The sequence below is a fragment of the Eumetopias jubatus genome, unplaced genomic scaffold (assembly GCF_037043125.1).
Source record: "Eumetopias jubatus isolate StellerSeaLion01/CBP00866 unplaced genomic scaffold, mEumJub1_p1.0 scaffold_15, whole genome shotgun sequence".
Taxonomy (NCBI): domain Eukaryota; kingdom Metazoa; phylum Chordata; class Mammalia; order Carnivora; family Otariidae; genus Eumetopias; species Eumetopias jubatus.
This window is the reverse complement of record NW_028274821.1, coordinates 75466036-75488168: the sequence shown is the minus strand read 5'-3', so window position 1 is coordinate 75488168 and position 22133 is coordinate 75466036. Positions and strand designations below refer to the sequence as shown.

Sequence of the window (22133 nt, the reverse complement as noted above, 5' to 3'; positions counted from 1 at the left end):
ACCCCCAGCAGGGTAAAGCCCCACTCTCCTCCCGTTCCCCCCTCCAGCAGGCTCCACACTCTCCCAGCTCTCGGACAGCGGGCAGACCCTGAGCGAGGACAGCGGTGTGGACGCCGGTGAGGCAGAAGCCAGCGCCCCGGGCCGAGGCAGACAGATGGCACCCACCAAGAGTAGGAGCAGCAAGGAGCCACCTCAGGACGAGAGGCCCACAGAGGGGGCCGCCAAACCGGTGAGCGGGGCAGGAGGAGATGCAGAGGACTGACGGGGGTGCAGCCCCGGGTGGGGAACGGGGGGTCCCTGAGCAGGGTTCAGCTTGACAAGTGCCCACCGCGGGCGGGAAGTGAGCCCCCGTCAACTGGAGGGATGTGGGTCCCCAGAGCGAACACTGGATCAGGAGTCTGGAGGCCCCGTTTAGGTCCCACTTTGGCCACTGACGTTGACAAGCCAGGCACTAAAAGTTGGTCTTGGGAGTCTTCCAGCTCAGGTCTGAGTTGGCATGCTGGCTTAGGCAGTCAGGCCTGGGTCCGAGTCCTAGTACCACCACCAGGCAGCCTCCGGCCTTCCCCTTAACCTCCGGAGCCTCGGGGGCTTTTGTAGCAATTAGAGAGCTGGGAACGCCAGTTCTTAGCTTAGTGCTCGCATACTGGCGCTCCCAGCCCGGGGTTGGAGTCTGAGCCCTTTGGACCCAGTGGCATGTCACGGCCAGTCCAGCCCCCTCCCCCACTCCCCCCCAGCCAGGCCTGTCCACTGAGAAGGACTCTGGCACTGGTCTCCTTGCTCACACCCGCAGCCTGGACTCCTGGAGCCCACGTCCACCCTGGTCCGCGTGAAGAAAAGTGCGGCCACCCTGGGCATTGCCATCGAGGGTGGCGCCAACACCCGTCAGCCCCTGCCTCGGATCGTCACGATTCAGGTACCTCCGTGGGCCCCCCTCGACCATCTCTCCCTCCCCCTGAGGGCCCCTCTCTCAGCATCCCCAGGGTTCTGCCACAGACCCCCCCACCCCACCCCCCGGGGATGACCCGGCTGCCAAAGGCAGACCCAGGCCCTTTGCCCTCCCTGAGCCTGTTTTCCTCATCAGGGCAGTGGACACCCAGATTGTAGCCTGCTTGGCGGTGTTGGGCCTGACCTGGTGGGTGTTTGAGGCAGGCCGGGCTCGCCCTCAGCTGCCTCGAGTACCCCTGCCCTGTGTCTCGCCCCTGCAGCGAGGTGGTTCAGCCCACAACTGTGGGCAGCTCAAGGTGGGCCACGTGATCCTGGAAGTGAACGGGCTGACACTTCGGGGCAAGGAGCATCGGGAGGCGGCGCGCATCATTGCAGAGGCCTTCAAGACCAAGGAGCGAGACTACGTCGACTTTCTGGTCACCGAGTTCAATGTGATGCTCTAGAGGCTGAGGCCCGGAGGCCTCCCACTGCTGCCCAGTCCCCGGCCCCGGCCCCTCCTCCCTCCTGGCACTATTAAGCTCCTTGAGGGCCGGGGCTGCATAGCCAGGGAGCAAGAAGACATCCCCCCACTCTTTCCCGGCCCACTGGCCCAGAACCAGGAGAAGAAAGCCGGGGGAGGCGAGCAGAAGGTCAGGTTGGGATCCGGTGCCATGCCTGGGGTACACAGTAGGCGCTCAGTATAAGCAGTGGGTGTCAGGAAGGAGAGAAAGTCCACCTGAGGCCTGCCAGGGCCTGTTCCCCTGGGTAGGGGAGGGACACTGGTCCCCGTTCCCCCAGCAGCTAGGACCTGGCCCATCCTCCAGATGTCTGAGCCTTTATGTGGAGTGAGGCCACATGAGAATTCATGGACACGGCCCCCAGTCCAGGGGGCATCTCGAATGACCTATAGTGCCACAAATAAGCATCAAGCACCCCCCCATTCATACCCCCATTCTTCCTGGCTCCTTATCCCCCCATAGTATTTATTATTTATTTCCCTCTCCTCACCCCTGGGGACCCCAAGACCCCAGCTTCCCACCCCGCCCCTAGCCTAACCCAGAGGCCTTGCAGGGGACCAGTGATGTCAGTGTATTTATATACAGAGCTATGTCTTTAATTTTTCAATAAAGAAACCTGAACAGGGTTAGGGTCCAGCGTGCTGTGTGGCCTGCCTTTGTGGCTGGGGTTTTGACTGCTCCACCTGAGGAAGGGGGGGTAGAACAGAGCAACACAAGCCACCGGCCTCTCCCCCTGCCCCCCACGGCTCCATGTGGGACACACAGCAGGTATGCGGGGGGGGGGGGGGCTGAGCCACACCCACGTCTTGGAGCACCTTACTTGAAGGTCGTTCACAGAAAATACTTTTAAATTAAAACACACAGGTGTGTTGTGGGACCAAATGCACAATGTGCACGGAGGTTTTCAGACCCAGGGAGGTGGCCTGCCTTAGCGGGGGGATCCCAGAATCAGACTCTGTGATGAGGATCCGTATGAAGGTGATTCATGAAGGCAATACTCCCACAGTGGACCAGTGAGGGAGTGGAGAAATCTGGAGCGGGAAAGGGAGGAAGCCAAGCAGGGGGAGGTTTTCAGGCAAAGTCCCTGGAGGGTCGCTGCAGCCTGATCCCCCAGGGGGCTCTGGAGTCTAATTGAGCCCAGAGCCGTCCCCACTCAGGGCAAGGGGACAGGGCTTTTGTGCTGTCAGTCTTTGGATAAGGCCTGGGGAGGGGAAGGGGGAGAGAGGCAGTAAATTCCCAATCACATTCCCATTCTTCGCCTGTGCAGGCCAAGCTGTTCCAGGAGCCAAGGGCGGGGGGTGTTAGAGGCAAAAACACATGGGGGGGTGCAGGGAAGGGAGGGGGGCAAAAAATGGTCTTCTACACAGCCCCAGGGCCCATTTCCTTCAACCCCAGGGTTTCTCTGGGACAAGAAGACGCTCAGAAGTCCTGCTTTGTCCAGCCCTGTGTTCAGAGGTCAGCCGGAGGTGGGTTAGGGCAGCTGATTCCACAGACCTGCACCAGATCTTGCTTTTAGCTGCCCCTGCCCTTTCCCCAGCCCAAGGAGACGACCTGAGGCCAGGGCCTGGGATTCCACTTGACCTCTGAAGCGGCCAGTATCTCTGAAACCCCAGTCTCTCCTGCAGGAACTCTGTATGCCCCTCCCCAGTCCTAACACCCCTGCAGGGAATAACTCCCACCTGGCTGTCAGGCCGCAGATCTCCTGGCATCAGATGTCAAATCCTTCGTGGTCGGGGGGGCCAGTGATCTCACCTTTCGAGGCCCAAATTCCCCATCGGGGAAAATGGGCATGGTAAGCTGAATAATGACCTCAAAGGTATCCAGGTTCCTTCGATGTGTGGGTGTTCCCTTTTGTGGCGAAGGGACTTGGCCTATGGGATTAAGGCATTTAGTTGGGGAGGTTGAGCTGGATTTTGTGGGCGGGCCCCATGTAATCCCAAGGGTCTTTATAAGAGGGAGACAGAGGGAGACTTGATGGGAGGAGGGAACGGTGTTGGTGTTGCGGGTAAGGAAGTGGAGGTTGGGATGTGCTCTGAAGATGGAGGGAGGGACCTACCAGACCGGGAATACAGGCGGCTACTAGATGCTGAAAAAGTCAGGGAAAGAGATTCTCCCCTCAGAGCCTGCAGAAGGAACCTGCCCTCCTGACATCATGAGGACAGACTGACTTTGGACTTCGACCTCTCTTTGTAAGAGAACAAATGAGTGCTGTTTGAAGCCCTGAACTGGTGATAATTTGTAACAACCACCCCAGGAAATAAATGGAGTGGGGCCACGGCTACTTGCCTCTGATGGAGGTTGGGATGCTGGGCATGGGCCCCCGACACCAGGCTCAGAGTCAGGCCCAGGAAGACCATGGCAGTCGGGAGGATGGTGATGGTGAACCAAGGGCCCTCTGGCCCGGTGAGAATAAACTCAAAAAGTACCCAAAACACCATGGTGTTATTATAAGGATTTGCTAAAATGTTTGCTGCTGGTACAGATGACACTTCCAGGGCACAGAAGTGCCCCTGTGATTATTACTGGGTGCCTGTAGGAGCCTCGGGCCCCCTGGGGAAGGGGAAGAGCGTTCTGCCAGGACGATAGAGAACTAGCTGCAACACAATGGGACGCGGGTCCCCGGGGGGAAAAGTCTTCCTGTCTTGGGGCCTATCAAACCCCTTGTGAAATAGGGTTGGTGGAGGAGCTCTTGAAGTGAGTGCCATTGATGACTTTCTTTTGGGCTTGGCGCTGTGTTTATTACATGCCTCCCCTCAGCAGCTCTGTGAGGCTGGCCTTAGGGAATCCCATTTACCTGAAGTTCAGTGGCAGAACTGGGGCGGGAGCCGAGGTCAGGCTGACACTTTACACCGCCTTCCTTCAGGGTGAGCTGCCAGCGGACAACGGGTCATTTCTGTTCTGCACTCCCCACGGCACTCCGGGCAAGTTCTTGTCCCTCTGGAGACCTGGGTTTTCCCGCTTGCTAATGGTGCTTAGGACTAGAACAGACTTGGAGGGTAGCGCCAGTACCTACCTACCTCACAGGAGAGGACAGAGCATAGGAAGAGCTTACAACAGTTCTTGACCAATAGGAGCTCAAGAAAAGTTTATTATTAAGATTCTTACTACTGTTACGGGGCAGTCCGTTTCAGCGACGAACGTTTGTGGTTTCTTCCTCACTGTGGCTCCATGCGACCTTGCACAAACGTCCTAGCTCTGGGCCCCAGACTCCTTTATGCACCGGGGCGGGTTCCAGGAGAGACACGAACCTCCCAGATGTGAGCTTTTCAGCGCTGGGGCCGAGTCGGAGTCCCTGGGGGCGGGCCGCCGGCGGCCGCCTCTCTGTGATTGGTGGAGCTTCCCGAGGCCCCGCCTCCCGGGGCCCTCCCCGCCCGTCACGGGCCCGCCTCGGGGATTAAGCAAAAAGTCACCGCCCCGCCCCGCGCCGGGATTGGAGGCCTTTGTTTGCCGCTCAACTCCAGGAAACCACCGGCGCGCGGCGACAGCCAGCAGGTGAGGCGCGGGGAGGGGCTCGCGGTGGGTCGCGGGCGGGTGCCGGCCCCTCGCTGGGTCTCAGTTTCTCGGTCTGGGGAATGGGGAGGAGAGTGGACAGCGCCGGCGGGCTCCGATCCACAGGGACTGCGCTGCTTTCGGCCTCTCCCACGTGGAAACCCCACGCGCACGGGAAGGAGACGGATCGCCACTCCCGGAATGGGAGGGCGTCCTGGACCCGCGATCAGTGTCCAGTCCTTACCCCGCCGGCTGCGGGCTTCCGCAGTCTCCACCTTCGGCCTCAGTCTCCACCTCCGCACAATGGGGGCGTTGGCTTTTTCTGTCCCCCTATCTCTCTCTCCAGCTGGGGCTGGTCTCTGGGCGGGGAGGGGTCCCGAGGGAATCCGGGGGTGGTCCTTGGCGGGGCCTCGGGCTGTGTTTGGGTTGGAGGTGTGGCCGGGGTAGCTGTGGTTACCGGGGAGGTGGGACTTCTCTGTCCTGGGATTTGTGCGAGGTTCGTTCACCCGGCAACAACCCGCGTAGCCTGACAACTCGGAGCCGCACAGCCTACCCGGACGCCTACCGCAAGTTTCTTTTCCTCTTTTTGGCAGGGGGACGGAGGTAGAGCAAGGGCCAGCAGTGAGGGTGGGCAGCTCCGACAGTGGTAGGAACTGGAATGGACTGAGAAATCAGGCCAGCCTTTCTTGGTACACAGATGGGGAATCCGAGGCCCAGAGAAGGGGCGCGTCTTGTCCGAAGCGCACTGCAAGGCAGGCGCAGAGCGGGCCTCTCCCCAATGTGACGCGGCTGGCGCGGGCGGTGGGCGATCTTGGACGAGACTCTTCCCTGTTCCTTTCGCCGGCTTTTGTTGAAAGCCATGACAGGTTGGAGAGGATCATTACCTACGTTTCAAAAGCTTCTACTTCTCAGTGATAAAAGTTGGAAAGGAAGGTTGTTGATAACAAACCCGGGCTATTTTGGAGCGGAGAAGAGTTGCTGAGACAGGTTGCAGAGAAAAGAGACATTGTTTCTGTCCTCTAGAACAGAAGGAGAAGAAATTGTGGAAACCAAAGCATGAAGGACTGAGGTTAGACACCTACAGGGACTTCCCAAGAGAATTTTCCAGGCGCCACCTCTGGAGTTGGTGGGTTTTAATTCTTGGCTGTTGGTTTTGTTTTGTCAAGAAAACAGAATCTCTGCCCCTCTGTTTGAGGGGGGCTAAGTCTGGCTTAGGGGGATGGACCCCATGGTGTTTTGGGTACTTTTTGAGTTTATTCTCCCAGGCGGTCTCAGTTGTTCTGCAGGAGGGAGAAAGTGCCCACGTGGGGCCTTGGGCCTCCCAAAGTCCAGTGGTTTGCACTTGAAACATGTGATGTGAACCCTTCTTGCGAGGGGATTTCATCAGCTCCCACCAGCCCGCACATCCTGCCAGAGAGGCACCAGGGTTGGGGTGAGCAGGGAGGCTGGAGATGCTCCCGGGCACTGCCGCTGTCATGCTGAGAGCGTATTTTGGAAACTGGTGTCTGCCAAGGGCATTTCAATTTACCCCCAGGAGGGGGGAAAGAAAGTCTTTTTAAAGCATCCAGCTGAATCACCAGGCAAATGCCGGGTCCTTTTTATGTTTCCTCAGTCCTGGGAGGTGGGACAGATCTGGGGATCAGGAGTTAGGAGACCTTGGTTTGAATCCCCAGCCCGGCTTGCGTTCTGAACTCCTCAGTTTTCCCCTCTGTAAAATGGGCGTGGTAACACCCACTCCAGTGCAGTTTTAAGGCTGAAGTGACGTGGAATCATAGAAAGTTTAATTCAGTCCACATTCCAAGTGTGGAGAGGAGGTATCTCAGGCCCAGAGAAAGGCAGTTACAATAACATTGACCGCAGTTATTGGTTATTGCTTGCTGTATTCTAGCCACGGTGCCAAGGCTTCTGCTGCAGTGACTGAGGTCTGGGAGGGCAGGAGTTTTTGTCACCAGTCATCTTCCGGGTGCCCAGTATGGAGCCCTGCACATAGCAGGTGTTCAGTGCACTGTCCTTGATCTCCTAGGTCCTAGCACTTAGTGTTCACATTGTTGCCACGAAGTGGGTGCTGTTATTGTCCTCATTTTACAGAGGAGAAACCCGAGGTTCAGAGAGTTTAAGTCACTCACCTGAAGCCACACAGCTTTTCATGGGGGTTGGTTGGTCCTTACTTTGGGGTGCGTCATCTTGTGGGAGCTGATTGTGTGCATCTCTTTCCAGGGCTGTGCTAGTGTATCACATTGGTAGCTTGAAATTGGCCATCAGACGGGTATTTACACTATGGAAATCAGCAGATCAGGCCACAAGTCGGGCATTTTCTTCTTTTTTTTTTTTTTAAGAGAGCTGCATGTGAAGGGTGCTGTGGGCTGGAAGGCCAGCATTGCTGTGCATGGCAGCAGGAGGTGGAGGGTTTCTGACAGTGCAGGAGGCCCCAGGGCTGCCAGGCCAGAAGGCCCACACCCCATGGCAGCTCCCCTGAAGTGTGGGATTTGGGGAAGGAAACCTTTGTGAGAGGAGGCTTCTAGTCCATCGTGTGAGTCGTGCAGTGCAGCTGCTGTCCGATTTGGGAGCAGGTCAGTGTGAGCCTGAATTCCGGGCCAGTGTCTGGCCTTGAACCTGAAAGTGACAATAGCAATCAGTATTCTTTAAGCAGGGAAAGGCTTGACCAGAATGATGCTCTGGGTAGATTTACCCAGCAACCTGTGCCCAAGGGAGGGGAGGCTGAGCCAGGGGCAGAGCGGCTGGGAAGAGGCACAGGCTGACCTGGGAGCCCGGAAGAGGCTAACAGCGCCCCTCCTGTGTTTTCTGAGTACCTCCCGTGTGCCACGCATGCGTGCCTGTGCGCCGTGTGAGCACATTGTCCCCTTACTTTACAGGCACACCCCTGAGGAAAGCGTTACCCTCTGGAGATGAGGCTGTCAGAGGGGTTTAGAAGAGCTACCAGATCGGGACCCAGACCTTTCTGCCTCAACCCCTTACATTTTTAATTCCTGGGTCCTTCCTTCATTCCAATCCCGACTCTTGGCCAAGTGCCGGCCAAGTGCCAGCCAAATGCCAGTTCGGTTGTCAAGAGCGACCCCTGGCTCCCAGGCCTGGTCTGCCCACCAGCCCCTGGACACTTCCCAGCATTCCCTGTTCTGGGGAAGAGGCAGTCTTCTCAGAGTCTTGAGTCCACAGCCAAGGACCAAGGACCAGGAAGGGCCTCAGGGGCCAGGAGGCTGCACTCAGCCCCCCTAGGTCAAGGATTCATTTGGAAGATAATGCTTTACTTGTGGGTGCAGATCCAACTCTGCCTGTAATGTGCTGTGTGACTCTGGGCAAGTTATATAACCTCTCTGGGCCTCTCCTCATCTGTTAAATGCCTGATTATGAGGATCCAAGCAGACAACACATGCCGTACCCCAAAATGTGAAGGGTGGCTTAGGCTAAGATCACTTCCTTTCCCTTTTGTGGTTTTTCTTATGTTCCCACATGTTGCATAATGGCTCTATGTGCAGAAAAGAGCACATAGTATCGAGAGACGATGGACTCTGAGAAACAAACTGAAGGTTCTAGAGGGGAGGGGGGTGGGGGGATGGGTTAGCCTGGTGATGGGTATTAAAGAGGGCACGTTCCGCGTGGAGCGCTGGGTGTTATACGCAAACAATGAATCACGGAACACTACATCAAAAACTAATGATGTAATGTATGGTGATTAACATAACAATAAAAAATTTTAAAGAAAAAATAAAGAGCACATAGTATCAGAGTTTGGAAAGAGGAAGAGAGAAAGTGTGGGAAGGGAATTACAGAATGGCGCAGAGGGTCAGCGCTCCAAAGGGCCTCAAAGGGCCTAACCACTCTTCCTGACTTGCACAGGCAGGGAAACTGAGGCGGGGCATGCCCAAGGTCTCGTCAGAACGAAACACTACACAGGTGTGCAGTGGGGGCTTTTGTTTATTTTGCTTGTTGTTGTTTTTTTAAGAAGAGTAAATACTTGGGGCTCCTGGGTGACTCAGTTAAGCTGCTGACTCATGATTTCAGCTCAGGTCATGATCTCAGGGTGGTGAGATCGAGCCCCACGTCGGGCTCCGAGCTCAGTTAGGGGTCTGCTTGAGATTCTGCTTGAGATTCCCTCTGCCCTTCCCCCTGCGCACGTGCTCTACCCCCTCCTCTGATAAATAAATAAATAAATAAATAAATAAATAAATAAAATCTTTTTAAAAAATCAGGATCTTAAAAAAATAGTAAATATTCATTTTACTCTTTTTTGTAGAGCAACTGTTATTTTTAGAAAATACACCGTAACAAAAAAGTAAACTCGCCTATAATTGTACTGCTTGCTACTAATTACTGTAAACATTTGGGAGCATCTCTCGCTCTCCCTTCTCCCTTCCTCCCTCAGTTCCTTCTCTTCCTCCCTATTGTTTCGTTTTTCCTTGAAGGGATTCAAATTGGCTAGAGATTATTTTATAACTGGCTTATACACTCAGCATATCACACTTTTTTACGTGACGGCATCTTCTGCCACAGTAAGACTAGTAATAGCTGCATAAAATGCCTTTGAGTGGAACTATCATGATTTATTTCCATGATCCCCTGTTACTGGACACTGAGATTGCTTTCAATCTTTTCACGTACTGCAAGGTTCAGTCGCAAATGATGAAGACCGTACTGTCTGGATTCAGACAGCTTGGTTCAAAGCCAGCTTCCTCTCCTGTGAAATGGGGATACTAAGTCCTGCCTCCTTGGATTGGCATGGAGATTAAACAAGGACATCCGAATCCATGGAAAGGCCTTACGTAATAGGTGCACAATAAAATTTACTTTAATGTTAGCAATGCATTCCTGGTACATACGCATTTTTTTTTTTTGGACTCTTTTCATGGAGCATGAATTTAAGAGTGTGGGTGTCTGTGTGTGCAAGTGTGTGTGCATGTGTGTGTTTTCCTCCATATGGCCACATCCTCCTCGTGACCCATGTTTTGGTTGGCTGAGGAAGGCCTGCCTCCTCCCCTCCTTCCCTATTCAGGCTGCAGACACGAGGTCAATCTGGATTGGTGACCCCTGGAATCGTTTGGGGGCCACAGGAAAGAGGGTCACAGGGAAATGGCAGCATTTCTCTCCACTTGGGAGAGCTAGCCATCCCTTTTTCTGTGCAAGACCCAGAGCGAGGGCTGTGACTGATATTAGGGAGGCTCCAGAGCCAGGAAAATTAAACTCGGTCCTGCAGGGAGCAGGCCATATGGGTGTTTCAGAGATCTGGCCAAAGTCATTTATTCATGAGCTGTGAGCCAGCTGGGCCGTGGGCCAGGACTTTAGGTATGTAGTCTCATTTATCATCCCAATGATTCTGTGAAGTCAGTATTACCCCTCATTTTACGGAAAAAAAAAAAATCTGGGTTCAGAGAGGTTAAGTTGCTTGCCCAAGGCCACACAGCTTTCAAAGAGAACCTGGAGGTCTCTGCCCATGAAGCACACGTTCCATAAACCCCTGTACCCTGTAGCCTCCCATCACCCTGGCATTTCTACCTGTGTTGGCAAGTGGAATCCAAGAACCCAGGAGATTTAGCACTAGAAGGTCATTTCTGATAACCTCAGAGATCATCTCATTAAGCCCCAAGGTTCCCAAGCTAAGAGTGGGGAAGGCAGATGTTCATTATCACTCAGGCTATAACTTGGGTCTCCAGTTCCCCAGTTCTTCTTAGCCGGCTCTGCAATCCTCATCTGCCCCCCACCCCCGCCCCCAGATTCCCTGTGGATTTTAACTACAGGGTAAAATCAGCAACATGGGTCAGAAGGAGTGGGTGACCTTAGGGAGGGTTTTCATTTCTTTTCCCAAGGAAGGGAGCTCCTATTCTTTCCCCTGATGGCTGGGTAGCCTCATGGCCCCCCTGGACCCCTGGGCCCCAGGACGTTGTGTTCAGGGCACATCATGCCAAAAAGCAGTGCCCATCCTCAGTTCCAGGCCATGTGCTGGGCTGCACCAGAAGGCTTGAAGAAAGGCAGACCTACCTTCCATTCTGGTTACCAGGCCAGGCACTTAGGTGGGGCTCAAGAGGGAATGTGGAGGGAGGCTGGAGGGGATGGCTGAGTGGCAGGCAGGGGGAGAGAGGGTGAGGATGCTGTCACCATGCTGGAGCATCAGGACCCAGGGGCTAGAGAGAATGAGTAGGAGTAGCCGGAGGCTCACGGTGTCCCTGTGGTCAGGAAGGCAGGGTTGTGCGGATGCAGCACGATGTGGGCGTGCTTCTGGTAAAAGTACTCAAACCTGGGTTTTGTTGTTGTTTGTTTTCATTTTGTCTGGTGACCGGGAACTAATCCCTTCTGCATCTCTGGGCCTCAGTTTCCTTACCTGTAAACGCGATCACACTCCTGTCCTGCCCACTTCCCAAGGCTATTCTTAAAGCATTTGGTGCAAGGACAAGCAAGCAGTTTAGAAAAGCCCCTGAAAGGCTCTGTGTGGAACCGGAGCTTCATTATCGAGGTAGAACATTGGCTTAGTGACTTGCAATTAGTTGGTAATCAGCTCCACTCCCAATTTTATCATGCACAGGTATTAATTATCTCTGCAGGCTGCCATGGTGTGAGCATTGTTGTTAAGAGGTGGATCTTTGTATGCTTCAATCTCCACTGGCACTCCCCAGCTTTGTGACTGCAGGCAAGTCTCTCAGGCTCTCAGGGCCTCTGTTTACCCACCTGTAAAATGGGGACGTCACACCAGCCTGCCTGTCACCCAGCCAGGCTTGGGTGACTGCCTAGCATCAGTAGATGATCCAGCATGTATTTACTGTGCTTCTACGGTGAGGCAAGCGCTGTTACTGGGCACTGGGAGTATAATGGTGAACCCTTCAGAGCTCCCAGTTGCCAGAAAGACCCAAGGTCTAATTCCCAATCGATCCCTGAGGAGGGCCCTTGGGGCTGAGATCTACAGGTCGCCTGGAAGTTCCCAAGGAGAAGTGGGGTTGGGTAATGAGGGGGAGCACGGTGCATTTGCGTAGGAACAGCAGGGTGCACCCTGAGGAGGGTGGAGAGTGGGGGAGAAGCTGGAGCAGCACCTTCTTCATGGTCTTTCTCAGAGCAGTGGGCAGGATGGGAGGGTGTTAAGCCCAGGTGGGCCACCGAAACCCTTCTGTTTTGGAACCATCCCTGTGGGGCAGTGTGAGGAATGGACTGGAGGGACCCCAGAGCTTCCCAGCACAGGCTGTTGCAGGAACCATGCGTGGATGCAGAGGTGGGGCAGGTTCTGGTGAGATTGAGGAGTCCGTGATGGATTGTTTGTGGGGTGTAAGGGAGAGGGAAAGGTCCAGAATGACGGTCGCTTGTGGCTTGCGCACCTGGGCAAGAGATGGGCCAAACTAGGGAGGGGTGGGTTTGGAGGGCGGCGATGTCCTGAGGTCACTTTGGGACGCCTTGCTTTGGTTAGGCAGGGCTTGGCCTGTGGGTGGAGTCGGTGGGCACAAGCGAAGGCAGGGAGGAGGGTTGGTAAGGCTTGGGGGGCAGGGGGCAAGGAGATGCTCGGGAGGCTCTCTTCCTTGGTGTTAGGCGGCTGCCCCTAAGATGGGTTTGGGGTGATCCAGGGGCCATGGGGCGTGCCTGGCAGTGGCAGCCACCTGGCGTTGATGGGCTGATGGTGGTGCTGCCTGGGTTAATGACCAGGGAGGGAGGGTGAGTGAGTGACAGGCCCGTCAGGGGAGCCCGCCCCTTGCACAATGGCCCACATGGTCACCAGAGCTGGCAGGGAGGGGCCTCCTCAGGGTTTGGCTCTGCTCCACGTTGGGCTGGGGGCTGTGGGTAGAGCCTCGCCACCCAGATGTGGGTAGAAGGCAGGAAGTTGACGGGGGGTGGGGGGAGGGATGAGTTGACTGTTGTGATGAGGGCACCTGGTTCCAGCCCTGGCTTTGCCAGATACTCACAAGCTGACCTTGAGAAAAACTGTTAATTTGCTCACGCATGTTGCAGGCCCCCAGCTCTACACGTTGCGGGCATGACCTCATGGAATCAGGCAGCAGCCCTGTGGGATGGCTACCCTTCTTACCCTGTGTTACAGATGAAGAAACAGCCTTAGAGCCACGAAGCCTCCAAGGCCACAGAGCTAGCAAGAGGTGGGGCTGGGATTGGGACCCAGGTCTACACTGACTGAGGATCCATTTTCCTCTCCTACACTGCTGGTTCCCAAACCTGGCTGCTCGTCAGAATGGCCTGGGGGGTTTTTTGGACAATACAGAGGACAGAGTTTTTCCTTTTTCCTTTTGTTTCCTGAATCAGACCCCCTGGATCCTCCACGGGGCCAATGTGAGGAGGTGCATACGTGGGAGGGAGCCGGGGACCCAGACCCTGAGCCTGCCCCTCCGCCCCTGCTCCCGCCTCCTCCCTTGGGCTCGCTCAGCTCTGGGTACACAGCCTTACTGCTCTCAGGGAAGCCCCAGCGGGTGCCCACCTTGCCCTTTGCACTTGCCCTTCCAGAAGACTCTGCTGCCGGCTCTCCCTGGGGCCTGCTCCTGCCCCTCTCTTCCTTCGGTCCCTTGTTCGAATGTCACCTTCCCACAGAGACCTTCCTAGCCATCCCCAAACCCTCCTCCCCAACCTGCTACTCTCTGACCCACAGATTCTTGACCTGGGCCACACATCCCAGTCACCTGGGACACTTTGAAGTCGCTAATGCCCAGAGACTGTTGGTCTGGGTGAGCCTCAGGCATCAGGATCACGAAAAGCAGCCTGGGATAGGGGTCCCCACTCCATCCCACCCTTGTGGGGCTTGTCCCTACCTCTCTCCACGTTTGTTTTATTGTCCCGTGTTCTGTTGAGAGTGGAGCAAGGACTCGGCCTATCTTGTACCTTTGCCAAGTTCCCAACACCTTGACAAGCACCGACGGCAGGGATTGCTGCAGCCTCCCTAAGATGTTGGGTTGCACGATGGCAGACAGGATAGAAAGGGCTGGAAGCATCCGGTCTGAGCTCCCATCGTGCAGAAGGGCACCAAGGCCTGATGAGAGAGGGCGCCTCAGCCCAGGCCCTGCCTTACAGGGTAGAGGCTGCAGAAAAAAAGCTCCTAGAAGGTCGAAGCTGCTGCAGGCCTCCTTCCAGGCTCAGCATGCTGTGTGACTTTGGCCAAGCCTCTGACCTTCCCTGGACTTCAGTCTCCTCAATCAGTACTTTGGCCCAGATGGTCCCGATCCCTGACGTTTGGGAGTCCCTGCGAGTCCTTCCCTGGGCAGCCAGACCCGCAGCGGGCCTGCAAGGGGTTAAGCTCCTCCTGCTGACTCTCAGGCTGCTCGCAGACAAACCCCCTCCTTCTGACACACACTTGTAGGAAATCAGGCTGGGCGCTTCCTGCCCAGGCGAGGCGGCCTCAGCCGCAGCAGGGGCGGGGAGAGGTGGGGAGCGATGCTTGTGTGTGAGCAACAGCTCCGGCCGGCAGAGCGGCCTGGAGGCGGGCCAGGGCGCCATGGAGGCAGGGGGCTGCCCAGGTTTGGAACAAAGACCTCACAGGCAGGTCCCCTGAGCCTGGGCCGGCGGGCTGGTCCTGGAGCCCGAGAGAGGTAAGGGAGCGAGGCGGGCAGGGGAGGCCGCCATCCCTCTGGGCTGGCCTGTCAGACTCTCCGGGACGGTCAGGGCACCTGGAGCCCCCCAGCCAGGAAGTTCCAGCTTCAGCAGCTGTTCCTACTTCTCTTAGGGAGTCTGGCCCCCCGGGGCCACGGGTGGATTTTTGGGGGATGTCGTCAAGCTTCCGGGCGCTGGATGCCAGTCTGAGCTCTGATTCTGATCTCTATGAAGCTGGGCACGCGCTGGTCCCTCTCTGGGCCTGCGGTGTCCTCCTCAGCACACGGAGAGTTGGTCCTCGGACTGCACTGAGATGATGCTCAGATGAGGGGCAGGCCAGGAGGCAGCAGGGGGGATCCCCACTAAAGAGCGGCCCCCTCTGCCACATGTAAGGGCCCTGAGGGGAGCTCTTCAGGCTGGCAGGACTAGAGCCCGCAGCAGCCAGGGCACCTGCCCTCTTTCTCCTCGGCCTCTGATGTGGGGAGATAGCTGGGGGCAGGAGGGGGCACATCCAGAGGGGGGAGCGGCTGGGGCCTCCTCAGGAGACTAGTTTTTGGTGGGAACCCCTTGAGCACAGTTAGGTCTGTGCCCAGCCAGCTGCTCAGGGAGGGCGGCCGAGTTTGGGGCTCTGAGCTCGGCCTTTTTGGAGGGGCGCAGACACTTGCCATGGGGAGTCTTCCCTCCCCTTCCTCACGTCCTCCCCCTAAGTCTGATGGACTTGGTTGCAGAGTCATGGTCCCTGGGTTTGCATCCCCAGGCCGCACTTCCTGTGCGCCAGGTCTTGTGAGAGCCAGCCACCTCTCTACGACTCCGTTTTCTCATCTGGGAGATGTCAGGGTCAAGGTAGGAGCAGGGAGGGGGCGCCCCCTGCACAGCCCTGGCTGGACTGGAAGGGGCTTCAGAAGGCTTGGGGAGACGAAGCCAGGCTCCCTGGCTGTAGTTGGCATAGGACAACCTGAGAGATGGAGCCACAAAGACAAGGGTCCTCATTTTGGAGTGGCTGAGGGGGGGCCAGAGAAGCCCTAGGGGCCGGGGGGCAGACCCACTCAGGAACCAGAGAAGGTGACCAGAAGGGGCTCATAGTCCCTTGAGAGAGCCGGGGACAGGGCCAACGGTGGGGAGAGAGGAGCCATACAAAAGGAGGAGGAAGTGGTCGGTGCTTCCCTGGGAGGCTAGGTTCCTCAAGGCAGGGACCCTGAACCTGACAATCCAGTGCCTGGGGGAATTTAGTGCTCACAGGACTTTTTCGGGTTCAGCCCCCAGTTCATATAGCTAGAGCCTTCACCCAACCCCAGTGCCTTTTAGGAGTAACCCAGCCTTTGACTGCCATTCAAGAGCCCCTGCCCGTAGCTGTCCGTCAAGTTCCGTTCATAGGTTCAGACCTCTGTGCCTTTGCCTATGCCGTTCCCTTTGCCTTTCCCCATTCTTCTCCCCCAAATCCTCTTTGCCCAACTTAATACTTCCTTCATATAACCCTCTGTATTGTTACCGACCCCCCCAAGTTGAAACTTTGGAACACTTTGGCCCATTTCAGTATTCCTTGTGTCTTCTAGAGTGCTTGGCACACAGCAGAAAGTCACAGGTATTTTAAAGTTAATCTGCACCCACTGGGTGTTCAGTATACATCTTTGTGACTCTGTGGTGGGTCCTCAGGATGGAGGAGGGAGTTAACAGTTGTGAAGCTGTTGCCCTCAGGAGCCATGGTCAACCAGGAACCTCAAAGTTCATTCAGCTACCACCCAGCCCATGCTCACAGGGCAGTAACTCCTCGCAGAAGCCAGAGCAGGTCGTGCTTCCCCCATCTTCCGGTGGGGGAGGTTCAGCACAGCCGTTGACGATGAAGCAAGAACACCAAACTTGGGACCTGGTCTCTACATACCCAGTGACTTCTCTTTCTCGGCGGCCCAGCGAGGGCGTGTCCTCATCCCAGCCTGAGGCCGGCCTGTGGTTGGCACCTGAGTGTGTTTGTTGACTGACCTGCTGACTGACCTGCTGGCTGGGCCCAGGCTCCGTGGCCCTGAGGGCCGTGGCTTGCACAGAAGACAGAGGCCTTGCTCAGGAGAGGCTCCCAGGCTTCAGGGCCTGGGGAGCATGCGCACAACTCCAGTTGGTGACCGCAGCTGCCTCTGCCTCTCACTGGGTTTCGGTGAGGACTGAGTCATCCCAAGAGACAGGATGTTCCTCTTTGTGCACCCAGGGGCCCCTGTGATTGGGCAGCCGGCTTTGCGGCATGACTAGAAAAATGCCCTTTAAAAAGTCAAAAAACCACATGCCTCCCCAGCCCGTTCCTCAGTGGAGGTTTCAGGAAGAGAAAAGCAGTGGCCCTTAGCAGCTCCCATACCTCCCCAAGTAGCAGGGCCCAGAAGGCCTAGTCCATCCCAGAGGGTGGGCCTCGCCTGGGGCATTCGCTTAAATGCAGATTCCTGGGCCCTATCCCAGGGCCACAGAGTCTGGCTCTCCCTGGGTCGACCTAGGAATCTGCGTTCTTAGAGAATTTTTTTTTTTAAGATTTTATTTATTTGTCAGAGAGAGAGAGAGAGAGCGAGCACAAGCAGGGAGAATGGCAGGAAGAGGGAGAAGCAGGCTTCCCGCTGAGCAAGGAGCCCGATGCAGGACTCGATCCCAGGACCCTGGGATCATGACCTGAGCCAAAGGCAGACGCTTAACTGACTGAGCCACCCAGGCGTCCCTGCAGTCTTAGAGAATTCTTAAGAACACTCAAGCTAAAGGCCCACTGGCAGGGATTCCCAAGAGGGATGCAGGCCCCCCAGAGGATATGGGAAGCAAGGATTAGAGCTTCTCCTTAAAAGATTTATTTATTATTGCATCTTTTTTAAAAAAGTTGTTTTGGATATATTTTTCCTAATACATGTATTTTTTCTAATACATCAGCATGAGGATGCATTTATGTCAAGGTCTCAAGATACCTGTAGAGCAAGAGAGCATGAGAGCAAATATATGTTTCTGATGAGTGTTGTGACAGAAAATGGGAGATTACTGGCCCAAATGAATAGTTTCAGATCTTGGTCTGTCACTCACCAGCTGGGTGATCTTGGCCAAGTCACTGCTCCAGGCCAGGCTTTTCCTGTGACCTGCTTCCCTGTTTGGGGTGAGGGCAGATGGAGAACACGCAGGCTGGCACAGAGTGGGCACGGCATCTGTGGTGGGGGTGGTGGGGAGGCCCTGCAGGGTGATCTGGGGCAGTTCTGCGGGGGAGAGAGGAAGATGGGGTACGGGGGAGGGGATGAGCCCCCCCGCCCCCCCAGGCCTGCTGCAGGCACAGGGGTGGCAGCCAGAAGCCATGCAATGTGATTCCTCCCCTGTCCCTACCCCAGCCCTTGAGAAGGCTGCAGCCTTTCTTGTGATGCACTGTTCCCCGGGGAACTTTCTATCCAGAAATAGTTGCCTGCTGACTTTTCTCAACCGTATAAATCAAGGCTCTGACCAAGCCCCGAGTGCTCACGAGCCTGCAGGGACACAGACCTGTCTGTTCTCCAGGGAGGCCTAGGATTATAGATCACTGTGTCCCCTGCATGGGGGGAAGAGCCCAGGCCTGGGCTGTGAGGTGACCTGTCACCCCAGCCTTGTCTTGCCCGATGGGTGGCTTCAGGCGCCTGCCTGCTGCTCTCTGGGTCTCAGTCTTCCCACCTGCAGAGTCAAGCTTTTGTATGAGCTAACCTGGGGGACCACGCCGCTGCTCCGTCGGCTGGGAGCTTGGGGAGTGTTGGCCATAGCCCAGGGCTGGGAAAGAAAGGCGACGGGAGATGAGAGAGCAAAGGAGAAGAGGGCAGGAGGAGAGGATAGAAGGAAGAAGGTCCCTCTGCAGCCAGATTCCCTCTTCTGGTTCCTTCTCCCCGAGCCTTCAGAGAGAAACTTCTAAGCAGCAGCTCTGGTTGTGCTGTCCTGAGCATGGGATGCTCCAAAGGGGACCCGAGAGGCCCTCCTGGCTCTGGCCACCACCTCTCCTTGCCCACGCTCTGCTGTCAGAGCCCCCAGGCCCTGCCCCAACCCCACAGCTATCGGGGACACCACTGCCGTGTCGCCCCCTCCTGCCTCCATGGTGCCCGGGGCGCCCCTGCCTGCACATGCTCTCTCTCTCTCTCTCTCCCCCCCTCTCTCTTTTTTAAATTTAGGTGAAATTCACATACCATAAAATTAACAATTTCAAAAGGAACCATTCATTTAGTATATGTATAATGTACGGCCGCCACCTGTATCCAGTTCCAACACACTTGCATCACCCCGAAAGGCAACTTCGCGGCCATGAAGCAGTCACTCCCCATTCCACCCTCCCCCAGCCCCTGGGAGCTGCCAGTCTGCTTTTCGTCTCCATGGATTTACCTATTCTGGGTATTTACTATATGTGGAATCTTACTATATGTGACCCGCTGTGCCTGGCTTCTTTCACCTCGCCTAATGCTGTTCAGGTTCATCCTTGTGGTGGCGAGTCCCAGCCCTTCCTTCCTTTCGATGGCGTGTACCCTGCACAGTGTTTGTGCACTCATCCGTCGATCAGCATTTGGGCCGTTTCCCCCTTGCGGCTTTTGCGAGTAGAGCTGCTCTGAACGCGTGTGTACGGGTGTTGGTTTGAGTACCTGTTTTCAATTATTTGGAAGACTGGAATGTTCTTTTCACCCCCCCCCCCCACCCAGTCTGCATTCTTACCCGAGGGGGTTCCGGGAAGGTTCCCAGAGGAAGTAGCTCCTGGACTAAGCCTTGCCTGCTTCTTAGGCCGGCCATGCCCCCCACCAGCCCCCGCCCTGTGCTTCCTGGTCATGCTCACCTTGGTTGGTAGTCGCTGCCTGTTTGTCTGCTTCTTCCTGGGCCCTCCGTGTCCTGGCACCCATGCACAGAGCCTGGGACACGGTGACAATCACTAACACACAAGGGACTCTCACCAGGGCCGGCCTCCTGCTCCTTACCCTGTATCTCAAGTAATTTATACGAGTCTTGAGGGAGCGAGGAATTAGGCTCCTGGTTTTGCTAAAGAGAATGAAGGTGGCGTGATTCACCCGAGGTCACACAGCTTCCACGGGTTGGAGTCAGGAGCTGCCCCAGGGCTGTCTGATTCCAGCATTCCTGCCGGTAACCTGCTCGGAAGCTGGGAGGGGACTGGAGGAGTGAGGCTGTCCCTTGATGGTGTCCCCCACAGGCAGCAGGCAGGATGGCCGGGACTGAGAGAAGCTGGCGGTGACTCGGGTGCCCAGAGTGGCAGCTCCGTCTCCTGAAGATGAAGTGGCCCAGGTGAAGAGCAGGCGAGGCCCGATGGCCAGCTCCGGGACAGAGGTGCGCTGGGCCGAGCTGGGCCTGGGGAGGGGGCCCCAGCGGCGGCGCTGGGCCTGGGCCGAAGAGGAAAAGGTTGCCAAGGGGAGCGGGGGGAAAGAGGTGGCCTTTCCCAGTGCCACCAGCCCCGAGCTCCTGGAGGACTTCCGGCTGGCCCAGCAGCGCCTTCAGCCGCTGGAGTGGGACCCGGACCCGCGGGCTGCTGAACGCCAAGATTCTGAATCGGGAGAGTCTGCAGGAGAGGGTAAGACTGACCCCCCAACCCCACCCCACAGGGGTGCCCCCTGACCATCCCACCTTCTGGTCGGAGGTGGGGAGTGGAGGGTGTTTTAGCGATTTTTTTAAATTAAAATCCATAAAGCCTATAATTTAAAATTTTAAATGATTTGAATTACATAAGTTGTAATGTTCATTGCAGAAAAATCAGCAAATGTAAGCAAAAGAGAAAAATTACTTATTATCCAGATAACTGCTCTTTTCCTTATAAATATGCAAATGTGATATGCATATGGAACAGTACTCTACAAATGCTAGGATAACCTGCTTTTTTGTAACTTAATAGACATGAACATCTTCCCAGCTCATCGTATATCCCTCAAGTCGTTCCTAATGCACGCAGAGCAATTCCATGGGGTGGATAGTCTGTAATTTGGGGGCCAATCTCTTGCTATTATAGATAATACAGAGATGAATATCATTAGTACATCTTTGCACATGTGATTTGATAATAACCTTGGTCATTTAAACTGCTTGGTCCCAGGGTTATGCCCAGCTTTAAGATTTTCTAAAAATCCCAATTAGCAATGACAATATGGCCATGCCTTGTTTTCTAAAATGAGTGTTTCCTTTGCATGGAGCCCATCTCAGACTAAATTCCTAGTTTTGCTGAGAAGTCCCTTGTCTCTGAATCTTGGTTTGCCCATCTGTGAAATGGGAGCAGTAATGCCACTGAGAGTAGCATGAGCTTGGTAATGTGGTGCCAGTTGCACTTACAACATGAACACGAAACGCCCAGACTTCAGATTCTGTGAATCGGGCAGGCCCCCGTGGATGGTGGCGAAGGCAGTAAACTGGAAGCAGATTGTGCCGTGACCCAAAGTTCTTTATGCTGGGTCTGCTTAAAGTGGGGCTTGCTCACGGCTACCCACTCAGGAGCGACTTCCAGCCTGTCAGGGAGAGGTGACCGACGTACACTGGGAGGAGAGGGCAGAGGTATCCCTTCCTAAGGTCACATGGTAACCCCTTGCTATGACATAATAGCCACTGCCGATGTCCTTTGCCCTTACTGTGTGCCAGGCGCAGGGCTGAGCAGGGTGCAAGCCGTGTTTCCTTCTCTCCTCACCATCTTCTGCCAGGTAAGAGAGGTGAGCCTCCAGTCCAAGTAAGGGTTGCCGAAGAGGGCAGCAACTTGCCCACGGGCCCCAGGAAGGGATCAGAGGGGCCAAGATTGAACCCGGGGATCCCTGGCTCCAAAGCCTGTTTTCCTCACCATGCTGCATGACCCCCAGCTGCAGAGACTAACTCGCCAGCATGGCTGGGACCTTGGTCCCAAGTCCAGGATTGCTGTGAGCCACTGCATGATCTTTGGCAAGTTACTTAACCTCTCTGGGCTTCACGTGTGCTGCTGTAAAGAAGAGAGACTTGCTGAAGGAGTTGAAGGATGTAGAGGTGCCAGGGGAAAGGCCACGGGGGAGCAGAGAGTGATACAAGGGTGATGACAAAGGTGTATCTGCCCAGAGCGGAGAATCTGTGTTTGATGGTCCCAGACTGTGTCTCATGAAACTTTGGATCTATCCCAGAGGCTGACATAGGTTCTAGGGCAAAGTAGGTGCTCAATAAACATTGACTGCATGGATGATGCATAGATATATGCATGAGTGGGTGGATGGGTAATGGATGGGTGAGGGGGTGGGTGGAGAGGTGGATGGATGGGTGAGTGGGTGACGGATAGGTGAGTGGGTGGTCGACAGGTGGATGGATAGATGGATGGGTGGATGGCTGGATCAATGGGCGAACGGGCGATGGATGGGTACGGGGTTGGAAGGATAGTGAATGGATGGGTGGATGGATATTTTTTGACCATATTATCCTCCCTCCCTCGCTTCTTTCCTTCCTTCCATTCAGCCAACAAATATTGAGCACCTACTCTGCAAATACAATAGTAACCAAAAACAGAGCGTATCCTTGCTCTCATGGAGATTACCGTGTGGTGGGGGAGACAAATATTAATGAAACAATCATGAAAACAAATGGAAAACAGGAGCTATGATAAGTGTTTCAAAGTAGAGGTATTCAGTCTTATGAAAACCTGTAGAAGGGAGAATCTGACCTAGTTAGGAGATCTGAGATTTCCCTGATGAAGTCAAGGTTGAGCTAATGCCTGAAGGACAGTTAGGAGTT

General features: G+C 55.4%; 2 protein-coding genes across 13 annotated transcripts in view; both read left to right on the top strand.

The window, feature by feature from the left end:
* The window catches only part of WHRN (whirlin), a 95912-nt gene extending 93847 nt beyond the window's left edge, over positions 1-2065 (top strand). For 3 of the 5 annotated variants that reach the window (XM_028107724.2, XM_028107722.2, XM_028107720.2), the window contains 3 exons: positions 48-229; positions 791-913; positions 1206-2065. In XM_028107724.2, the coding sequence (XP_027963525.1) occupies positions 48-229; positions 791-913; positions 1206-1388 (488 nt within the window). In that variant the 3' untranslated portion in view covers positions 1389-2065. The remainder of the gene's footprint in view (positions 1-47; positions 230-790; positions 914-1205) is intronic. The other 2 variants (XM_028107723.2, XM_028107721.2) reach the window with 1 other exon arrangement.
* A 2789-nt stretch (positions 2066-4854) lies between these two features.
* Positions 4855-22133, top strand: part of AKNA (AT-hook transcription factor) — a 53102-nt gene continuing 35823 nt past the window's right edge. For 2 of the 8 annotated variants that reach the window (XR_003610038.2, XM_028107611.2), the window contains exons 1-2: positions 14253-14449; positions 19603-19977. Coding sequence is in view for 6 of the 8 variants with exons in the window: in XM_028107611.2 (XP_027963412.1) it covers positions 19716-19977 (262 nt within the window). In the remaining 2 variants the exon portion in view is untranslated. Of the gene's footprint in view, positions 4935-5388; positions 6058-14250; positions 14450-19602; positions 19978-21046; positions 21089-22133 lie in introns of those variants that run through there. The other 6 variants (XM_028107610.2, XM_028107609.2, XM_028107614.2 and 3 more) reach the window with 6 other exon arrangements.